Source organism: Anabrus simplex, chromosome 1, assembly GCF_040414725.1.
Source record: "Anabrus simplex isolate iqAnaSimp1 chromosome 1, ASM4041472v1, whole genome shotgun sequence".
Classification (NCBI taxonomy): domain Eukaryota; kingdom Metazoa; phylum Arthropoda; class Insecta; order Orthoptera; family Tettigoniidae; genus Anabrus; species Anabrus simplex.
Genome location: NC_090265.1, coordinates 432,337,102 through 432,345,398, shown reverse-complemented (window position 1 = coordinate 432,345,398; position 8,297 = coordinate 432,337,102). Strand labels below are relative to the sequence as shown.

Below are 8,297 nucleotides of genomic sequence, written 5' to 3'. Positions count from 1 at the left end.
TAGAAAGCCGCCAGCTCCTGGTGATCAGCGCGGCACATTCAAGGTCGAACGCCAAAGTAGAGTGGAGAATGTTTTTGAAGGTCTAGAATTTGTCACGGTTGCGGGAAGTTAAGTACGTATATAAAAATATACGACGCAAATCAGAATAATTGAGTGAGTACTTAGCAGGAGTACAAGTACTCACTCAATTATTCTGATTTGCGTCATATATTTTTATATACGTACTTAACTTCCCGCAACCGTGACAAATTCTAGACCTTCAAAAACATTCTCCACTCTACTTTGGCGTTCGACCTTGAATGTGCCGCGCTGGTCACCAGGAGCTGGCGGCTTTCTACTACAAATCTATTCGTCTGCGACTTCTAGTTATTTTTGAACTTCGTATATTAATTGATAGTGTTGTGACTTTGTGCATACAGAATGTGGTGTCGTGTCTTTGTGCCTATCAAAGTGTGAAACTGACCTCCAATATTCATAAACATTGTACATCTTTTTATGGCTGATGATGACCTGGACTAAGGTCGAAACCGGTCCCATTTAAATAGGAATGTGATTACTGCATTTCCTTCTTTTAAATATTGAATAGGTTGAACCTCCTTTTCAATTATTTAATTTTTAACATTAATAATTTCAATACGGAACAATGAAGTTTTTATCTTTAAATAACTCCTTCATGCAAACAAATAAGTACTTCAGATATGGTACTATATCCCAACCCATTGTCTTTGGTATATGCCCAGAAATCTTATCATTTCCAGCTGCTTTTCTAGTTTTCAACTTTTGTATCTTATTGTGAACGTTTTTTTTTCATAGGTAAATTGTAACACTTCTTTAGTATTAGTCACCTCTATCTGGACATTATCCTTGTAACCAACAATTTTGTACATAATACTGACTGAATACTTCAGCCTTTTGAAGATCCTCACATACACACTCCCCTTGTTCATTAATGATTCCTAGAATGTCCTTCTTGGAACCCGTTTTTGCCTTAAAGTACCTGTACCTACTCTTCCATTCTTCACCGAGATTTGTACGACTGCCAATTATGCTCGACATGTTATCCTTATGGAAATTCTAAGTTCCCATGGAGGCACATCCCACTCAGAAGTCTAGTATCAGACCTATGACGAAGCGCTGGTTAATAGAGCAAACGCCTGAAAAGCCACATATCTAATTTTTGATCCGATTTATTCTTAGCTGACTTCTTTGCTAGATTCAATTTCCTATCAAGTTCCCTCAATTTCTCCTTACTTTCACAGCCATTTCTATTTCTTTCCAATCTGCACCTCTTTCTTATCTTTATTTCTCTGTTACAATAAAGTGGGTCTTTACCATTCGTTACCACCTTTAAAGGTACAAACCTGTTTTCACGTTCCTCAACAATTACTCCCTTCTCTCTATCAAGACAAACTTAGCGAGCCACAGGGAATATTTACACACATACCTTATAATTTGAAGAACATTATTCACAAAATAGGACAAAATTAAAGTCTGTGCATGCACTTGTCAGGAAGGAGAAATAAAAATTTAATGGCACATTGCAACACTCTTAAGAAATCAGGCAACTTAGCATTATTGCCATCTAGCGGCGGCATTTATATAACCGCTTGGAATTCTCAGTGAACATAAACCTTTTCGCATGTAATCCTCCTCAATATCCCGACCTTTCGAATCACTTATCACATTTTTCTACTTTCACTTTGCTCCTTTCTACAGTTAAGTATCGAATTATGAAATACTCTGTAGAAATTAAAGAAATGAATGCCCTATTCACTTGTTGACGCATGTTTACAGAATGGAGAAGGCCTGTGATTGGCTGTTTGCCTACTTGGCACAAAGAACATGCAGCTCCGTCTACCTGTAAGCCACCAAGTGAAGTAAAGCAATAAATGCACCTGATCGATACTTTTTTTGCCTTAGGCAAATTTACATTTCAGGAGTATGTTTCGTTTAGTATCTAAACAACATCAGCTACAGTGTGTTTAGGTGAAATAATTATCCTGTATACCACCAGACAGAGCTGAAGCAACGGCAGGGAGACTACTCCCGAGAAATGTGAGGAAAGAGCAACACTTCCAATACATTAGGATTGAGTCGCAAACCACCAACCACCTAAAAAAAGCAGTCAAATGCAAGACATCCATGCTCTTCTGTAACGAAGTGTCAAATTTCACTGCAAACATCACCAGTTTTCTTCATATGTACACTAAAATCTCTTTTAACAAGATCCAATACTACAAGACACGAATAATTTTCCTTTTTCCTCCGTAGATCTGAGATTGCATGTTAACACAAGGACTATATTTTTAACAATATTGGGATATGTTATCACAAGGTTTTTAGGCAATAAGTTTTTAATCTAACACTAGATACAGTTAATTTTGTTTACCTCGCCCCCATCCCCTTCAAGGCTTAACAAAGTCAAAGTTTTTATTGTGTTTTGAATGTTGTAAGACTAATATGAGAAGAATATATTTTTATACCCGTTAATTATGTCATCTAAACACACTGTAGCTGATGTTTAGATTCTAAACGAAACTTACACTACTGAAATATAAATTTGCCTAAGGCAAAAAAATATATACCGTATCGATTAGATAGATACATTTGTTTGTTTCACATCGGTACGGACCATGAGGTTGATAGTTCGCTACTTGTAGGCCTATGACAAGGTGCTTGCCACACAATGCGGGGAGAACGCTCTCGAGATCTTGCAAAATTTCTCGCCAGAAACAGTGACTCTCTCAAATGCTACGACTGTTTCCTAATAATAATAATAATAATAATAATAATGCTATTTGCTTTACGTCCCACTAACTACTCTTTTACGGTTTTCGGAGACGCCGAGGTGCCGGAATTTAGTCCCGCAGGAGTTCTTTTACGTGCCAGTAAATCTACCGACACGAGGCTGACGTATTTGAGCACCTTCAAATACCACCAGACTGAGCCAGGATCGAACCTGCCAAGTTGGGGCCAGAAGGCCAGCGCCTTAACCAACTGAGCCACTCAGCCCGGCGACTGTTTCCTAACAAGTGTCCAACTGATTAGAATTTACCTGATATGAAATTGTTTTCTTGTTATGGTAATATATTCAATTGTGTATATACACACATTTTATGCCATACGCTAAATAATAATAAATAATAATCTGATACAATCTGATGAAGGGAATCCAAAGAACTAAATTCTTAAAGGATGGTTATGTGAGCAATTCCCTTCTATACTCGCAAGCAAGTTGAAGATATTTCAGTAAAATAATTTTCCAAGAGTTGTACATGGGTACTAGTTCAAAAATCACAATTTGGGATTGACCAACACCATGGATGAAACTTTAGGCATGAAGGATAGAACATGATATTCTGAGACAAACTTGCAAATAAGAAAACTCTTTATTAAAGAGAGTTGCTTCATGTAAATAAGTGGATCTTAGCAATAGTACGTACAATATCCACATATTTACTGCACTATAAACTAATTAAAGCAAAACAGTTTCATATATATATGTATATATAATTTATATGACCAGAATATTATTATATATATCTACAGTTAGTCTTTTAATCATTCCACTGATATAGTTTCTTACTGAAACAGCCATAACCTTCATCTATTTTAGATGTTTCCAGATCTTTGTTATACAATATTGTATACCCTACACTTCCCAAAATATCTTTTTCATGAAAAATTATCAACACACAATTATATTTTAAGGGTAAACTTGCAACTTATAAGAAAGGATATACAATACTATACAGAAGCCACAAGTGGCAATTCAACACCATAATTCTATAACCAGTTAACTGAAACTAAGTTTGAACAAATGTTCAGTGTTGTACTTAACATGAGATACTGCAATAGGAACTTTTGACAATACTGTTGTAACTTTCATTAACTCCACAAATTTTCAGACCACAGTGTTAAATTTTGATTTTTTTAAAACTTCAACCTCACACATTCTGTAAACATTTCCAAACATCTTACTGCGTACTGTGAAAAATAAAATTTATATTAAAAATTGCAGTATCTCAAGTTTTCAAAGATTCCTAAAAAATTGACTCAATCTGGATCCCTAAAGCTATCCAGGAAAAGAGAGCTTCAAAAACAAAACAACATTCAACAGATAAAAGTAATATTCATTCCAGAATGGTAATGACTCAAGGAAACATGTCAATTATTGTACTTGAAGGTACACTCAGTCTATTCTTTAAGTGATAATGCCCGAACAACATTCAGGCAATACATAATAAATAAATGAATGAAGCATGCATTTTTGAACTTTCTTTCTTTTTCCCCATTTTACCCCCCAATATCTTACTTGCCATAACAGCAGACAGTCACTTAATATTTATTACTTTCAACGAATATCCTGTTTACTTAAGCCTCTTTCACTTCACACATTTTCACATCCCAGGCTGGTGGAAAACAATAGTCATCTCTGCTACACTGACAGCTAGATTAGGCCAACAAACGTTCTGAACTAGGAGCAATGTAGTATTGTTGCATTCACACACAATCAGTAGATATTTTTAAATGTGAATATGTAATGCACTCAGTATCTTAATGGTCCTTTCTATTTAACATCATACAGAAAATACATCAATAAGTGAAGCAAATCCTGGCTGACTACAAAAACTGACACAGGAAATGTCACTACTCAGACTACATCTACTAGTATTTGAGGCTCCTAATACATAGTACACGTTCTTATATACTGGTGTGGAAAAGCACTGTAAGGTGTGATGTAATTAACATCAACATTTTTCATCCCAACTTAGTAACTGCATTATTTCAAATTATACATTTCCTGAAAGGAATTCACTTTCATAGAATTTAAATGAATGATTGTATTACTACAAACATTCTCTCACCAATGTTATAACCAATAGTCTCAGTATATTGAAGAATTGGATTTCACACAGTTACTAATGTGATTGAAAAGTAGAAGACTATCACACAGCACATCAAAACTTGCTTGCTGATAGACAGGAGTGGAACTGGCCTCCTACAATATCAGTAAAGTTATTCATAGGTAACCTATAAAGTGCCCCCTATACATACTTCAGCAGTGTAAAAACCATGTTGACCAATTTTATAGATTCTGCCTGTAATACTGAAAGAGAAAGGATAGAAAGTTGAAAACTGCAGCAGAATTAAGGTTTTACTTTGTTATAAGTGTCCTTCCTCAAAACATATGCAATGGCTTTTTTTAAACCCTAAGTCATAAAACCAAGAAAAATGATGCATTACTTTAATATGGATCAATATTCAACAGGAATGTCTTATATACTAATCAATGTGATCACTATCACAAATGTAAGTAATACAAACTATTTTTTATCAACATTTTAGACAGAGTTTGCCTTTATTATATCATTTTTACTTTCCTCTGGAACAACTAGATATTCCATAAAACCAGCTTCCCCTGTCAAATGAATTTCCGGCTGGAATCTGATGCAGCTCTAAATACTAGTTTAGTTTCCACTAATTAAATTGCTTGATATTTTGTAAACGCTACCCTAGAACTCCCCATTGTTCACTGTATAAATTAATTTTGAAACAAATTCCAATCTCAAATTCAAATCAAATTAATTCAAAATATAAAACTCTTGTTTTCCTTTTCTTCAGAGAATTATTTCTTTAGATGGGAATGCAAGTTTCTAATTTTTAAAAAATCTTTTCATGGTACCAAAATAACCTGGTACCCAATAAGAACAACAATCATCATGTCGTTGGTTTTACCAGTAATGAACCACTTCTACAGTTTTCACTCTCTCCACAGTGCCAGACATTTGTCCCACAAGTGTTCTTTTTCTGTGCCAGTAAGTTTACACACGAGGCTGGTGTATTTGAGCACCTTCAAATACCACCAGACTGAGTAGAGACTGAACTGACCAACTTTGGACCCAGATGTAACTTTTGTCATAAGAACAAGTCATGACCAAGAAATCCAATGTTCTGTTCAACACATACTAGGGTCTTTAGGTTAATATTTAGTTCTTGTTTTGCAATGAGTATTTTTTAAAGAAAGACTTTTTCATAAATTTAATGCAGTTTAGTTGTAATTTTGAACAAGATAGGACAATTAGTAAAAAATGTATACAATTAGTAAAACAATTATTCTCAAAAATTGCATCACAGCAATAACTGTCCAAGGTACGCTAAAACAAACAGCATTATTATTAAATATTTTAATATTGTGATACAGACAACAGTAATTTTCAAGGTAGCTTCAAGGTAACTTCTCAACTTGATATCCTATAGGAGGAAGAATGTATCACAAGTTATAATCATGAAAACATAATGTTGGTTATATGTCGCACTAATTAATTTTAGAGTTTTCAGAGACAGCGAGGTGCTGGAATTTTATTCTGTACGGGCTTCTACATGACAGTAAATCATGATACAAATAGCTTAATGATAATGTTACTGGCTTAATTACCTTTTACAGTTTTCAGAGACGCTGGGGTGCCGGAAATTTAGTCCCACAGGAGTTCTTTAATGTGCCAGTAAATCTACAGACACAAGGCTGTTGTATTTTAGCACCTCCAAATACCACTGGACTGAGCTGGGATCGAACGTGCCAAGATGGGGTCAAAGGCCAGCGCCTCAACAGTCTGAGCCATTCAGCCCAGCGTAATGATACAAGGCCGACATATGAACTCCTTCAAATACCATCAGACTGAATCAGGTTGAAACCTGCCAACTTTGTATGTGATAATTTTCATCTCAAAAGTAGAAAGTTTGCAATAGTGAGCAACAGCAAATTATACTGAATGTATTTTACAGTGAATTGAATGTCTATTAACAGTAAGTCCTATATGGTGTGCTTAATGTCACAAGCTCAATTTGTTCTTTTTATTCATTTGTTCTGCATTTAACACTATTATAATCCTGGATCATTAATAAAATTTACTTTTGAAGAGTTACTAACGGTCTATATTTAACAAAATGTCATTAAGAATTATTCTAGTCTGCCCTGGTAAATCGTAAGATACGGTTTGAATGTAAACTCCCGAAACTGAAGATCTCCCAGATAATTCCTGAGGGATTAACAGGATGCTGGATTATGAGACTAATTTGTTCTTTGAGGAATATACCTAGATATAAACATGTGAACTCTTCGCTACATAGGTTCCCACCATTCTACTTTCAAGGAACAATGACCACTGGCTCTACAACATGCTTCAGTAATTGCCATCAGCAAGCATTTTTAATGTTAACAGTAAAAATATATCACCATTATAGCTTTCATTCAAAGCCGAAATATTATCCTTCCATTGACAGAGAGATGATCCACCAACTGGACTTTTAACAATGAGCCCATTCTTTGTTAATAGCCTGCATACACAAATCTTCAAACATGCCAAACTTAAGTTCGTCAAGAATTTAATTACAAATGGCTCCAGACCTACAAAAAAAAAAAAAGCTCTTCATGTAAAAGTTTATATACAACACACCATATTCAAAACCTTTCATTTATTTTACTGTTTAGGTCCTCTAGAATAGTGCTAGTCATTAGCAGTTAGTCAAGTAATTTCTAATGATTAGCACACAATAAAAATAGGAATGATTTCACACATACAAGCTTTGAGGACTCTAAAGAAAAATGGTTCACAACATACAACCATTCTGAAGGACTGAAGTAGTGAAAGGCTTATGATAAATGGTCCCATTTAGTAGAACCTAAATGTACTGCAGGGTCAAAACTCATCCAGAGCTAAGTGATACAATCAGCATCAAAGGGAGTATAGTATAGTTTTCATCTTTAAGTACAGAAATCACAAGTCAATAATCTTGTTAAGTCCCATATTGCTATGGAATCTGAAGATGTGGTGGTGTCCATTCCATCAGTTTTATGTTTGCTTGGTCACCAGTGCTTCTAGAAGCCTCAGTTTAGCTTTAGCTTGCTTGTAGGAGGTATACACACCCTCCATGGGAATACGATCCTCACGTTGTAGTTTACGACCCATACGCCGTTGGAAGTCTTCCTCAAACTCTCGTAGTGTACGCCTCAAACACTTCTTTTCTTCACGAAGTGATCGTTGTTGGCTCAAAAGCTCAGACCTTGAGAAAGAACATAAAACTAAATCATTTCTAAATAACACTAGTAATAACATTTAAAAGAGATTAGTCACATTGTATGTTTCTACCACCTTCTTGCAAGTTTTGCAAGTTATGTTACAAATTGTCATTACTTGGTACAACTATCAATAATTGCTCAATGTAATTTCATCAAATAACTACTGGTGCCAAAAATCTTTCAACGCCCTAATGTTGGTGCCTACCCTAAATTATCC

General features: G+C 35.1%; 1 protein-coding gene across 3 annotated transcripts in view; it reads right to left on the bottom strand.

Moving 5' to 3' along the window:
* Positions 1-7,276: 7,276 nt before the first annotated feature.
* The window catches only part of LOC136856907 (protein FAM13A), an 856,533-nt gene continuing 855,512 nt past the window's right edge, over positions 7,277-8,297 (bottom strand). For all 3 annotated transcript variants that reach the window (XM_067135141.2, XM_067135143.2, XM_067135142.2), the window contains one exon: positions 7,277-8,064. In XM_067135141.2, the coding sequence (XP_066991242.2) occupies positions 7,854-8,064 (211 nt within the window). In that variant the 3' untranslated portion in view covers positions 7,277-7,853. The remainder of the gene's footprint in view (positions 8,065-8,297) is intronic.